Genomic DNA, 2811 nt, shown 5'->3' on the forward strand with positions numbered 1-2811 from the left:
TGTCATTTCCAAAATGGCGACTGTAAGAGAAGTTTTATCTTCTTTGAGTATCTTGACTTCCAATTCAACCATTTCAAAACCTACAGGAAATAAGCAAGATTTTGACGAGGTACTCCTTTCAAATCTCGAACGATTAAAGGCGACCCTGGATAAAACCGATAGATTTGTGCATTTGCAAGAGTACTTGGAAGGAAGAATACACAGGCGCACGAGGCGTTCTGATTTTGTGGAAACTAAAGAAGTTTGCGACAAAGAGATCTCAGAGACAGTTATAAAAGAACCATGGACGGGAAATGTGGATTGGGATTACACACGTAAAGATATTGCTAGGTGGCATTATGTCGAAACGTGTCTTGAACTTTTATTATTACTAAAGGAGTCTTTGATTTTAGCAAAAAGCGAGAGCGGAGGAAAAAATCTTGAAGCAAAGCACTGCAAACGCGGGGTTGGCGCTCCTCCTTTACCTGCAGATTCACTTGGTGTTGGAGATCAAAAGACGGTGTTAACTGTTGTTCAATTTGTGGTTATTTTAGGAATTTGTCCAAATCTCTTACCTGGGGTTGGTTTAGCAGTGGAAAAACGTTCGGGTTTTGCAAGTTTGCTTAAGACTCAGTGCAGTGTTAAAAATGAAAAGCGGTTATTTAAATGTGTAGACACTTTGGTTGAGTGTATTGCACAACCATCACTTGGTTCCCTTGTTCTGTCAAGACATTTGGGCGACATCTTGTCCGGGCTTTTGCAGATTTGTTATGCTCCAGTGACAGCTTATTTAGCCTTCAACTCGTCTGAGGCTAGTGATTCTTTTAATGCAAACAATACGTGTGATGCAGACCTTTCGAGAACTTCAGGAAGCCTTGTTACTGATGCTGGTGTTGGGGCATATGAGATGGTGAGGAATCAAGCCTTAGAGGATAAATGCGTTGGGAGAAGTGATAGTGAACTTCGCCCGAATAATGTTTATGAACTTGTGCAGTCACAAATTTATGATAATGAGGGTGATCAATCATTTTTTATAACTGCATCTGACAGGGAAAAATGTGTTTCTAATTTGCAAAGAATTCTTGATCGTGTATATCAACCAGTTGTTGTAAGAGAACTCTTGTTCCTGCAATGTGGTCCAAAAGGTGCAGGCAAACAAGGCAGTAAATATGAAAGAGGAGAACCAAGTGTAACAGGAACCCCTAAGTGGATGAGGAATGTTTGTGGACAACTGTTGTCTGAAAGACTGATGAAACCAAATGGAGTGAAAGCAGTTCTTTTTGGCGTACTTGAAGAGTCAAAAGGTAGTTATATCCCATCAGTCTTGTTTAACAATAATAATAACAATAATAATGGCAATAATAATGATAATTTATTGATGTAGCTATCCCAATAGACCATGCTATGAGGGAAGAGGAAAAAGAGAAGATAGAAAAATATCAACACTTAGTAAAATAGCTTAGAGAAAATATCAAAGGTTTGAGTGAAGGTATTGCCAATTGTAATGGGGGTGGCTTTGGGGACTGACCTGAGAGCTACCCCAGTGCGCATTTGCTTGAGTACAGTCAGGATCTGTTGAGCTGATTCAAAAGACCATGCTCCCAGTCACTGCAAGAATTTTAAGAAAGATGATGGAAGGCTGAAGATAGTGTCAAAAGGAAGAAGAAAAAATTAACTTGTAGCTTGTAGGTAACCTTAAGCAACTGGCTGCTGCCTGGCACCCATTGAGATAACTTGTCTCTTAAGAACAGTGATCAATGTGACAGTGAAGATATTAACAATATTATAATCATGACATCAAAGATCTAAGGGTTGTATACAAACCATGATCCATCCACATTCAACTTGGCTTTGAGAAGTTTTGAGGAGAAGGCTGACATGCAGGCTGGGTGCCATTGTCTTCTCAAAGGGGCCAAAGCTGGGCCTACAGATGTCTAGTCCACCCAGACCCAGCATACATTTCTGTTGCGGGACAGGAAGAAGTACATGCAAAGTCGAAGAACTGCTTGTGAAACCACAACAGTGGATGTTACAGGCTACTACAGAGGCAAGAAGTGGCAAGGAATCCTCATTAGTGATAGATGAAATGATGAAGATCAGAAACTGCAGGGCTAGACTAGACTGCTTTCCTTGGCTTTCCGTCTGGCAGAATACACCAATGCATATGTGGTTTACAAGGGCTTTTGCAGCAGATATTTCTGACTAATGTGTTCTTTCATAGTAAGGCCGGTACCCGTACCAATTATGTCCAGAAATGCAGGTAATGGTGAAAATGGAGGATTTGGCGAAATGCTGCCAAATCCACCACATGTCGCCCACTTAGCAAAATTCTGTTAAATGTGCTTTTTTTGTTGGGCCCCTAAGGCCAGCTTATTGTATTCGATTGTTGCACTCTTGGCAAAATTTTACCAAATTGGCCATGTTGAAATTTAGCGGAATCTGCCATTTTTGAAAAATATTGTTGTGTGGCTATGAGTATGAGGTGGGCAGTGTGGCACAGGTTCTGGAAGACTGAAGTGCACTTTAACAAACAAAATACCTTTCCTGGCATAACAATGCCCTCAAGATCTTTTTATTTGAGGTACGGTATAGTCACTTACAGAACAAAGTAATGAGAAAATTAAACTGACTGCAATATTCCTGTAACAAGAAAACTATGTCAGTTACTGGTGTTTAAAGATATCATTGTACCCTTTGTAATGGTAGTGTTTTCCACACCTTGGCAATAGTAATAATAATGGTCACACTTTGTATCACATGATGTTTTGAGCTGCCTGTTATTCATATTGGAGCCTTGATTGGTTGAGTGAACTGAAGTGATACATGAGTGAT

At 40.1% G+C, this 2811-nt stretch overlaps 1 protein-coding gene across 1 annotated transcript in view; it reads left to right on the forward strand.

Annotated features, from left to right (window-relative positions):
* LOC138003976 (transport and Golgi organization protein 6 homolog) overlaps positions 1-2811 on the forward strand; it is a 30692-nt gene continuing 27881 nt past the window's right edge. Inside the window, exon 1 of the mRNA XM_068850323.1 lies at positions 1-1283. Within this exon, the coding sequence (XP_068706424.1) occupies positions 14-1283 (1270 nt within the window). The 5' untranslated portion in view covers positions 1-13. The remainder of the gene's footprint in view (positions 1284-2811) is intronic.

Source organism: Montipora foliosa, chromosome 5 (genome assembly GCF_036669935.1).
Source record: "Montipora foliosa isolate CH-2021 chromosome 5, ASM3666993v2, whole genome shotgun sequence".
Lineage (NCBI taxonomy): Eukaryota > Metazoa > Cnidaria > Anthozoa > Scleractinia > Acroporidae > Montipora > Montipora foliosa.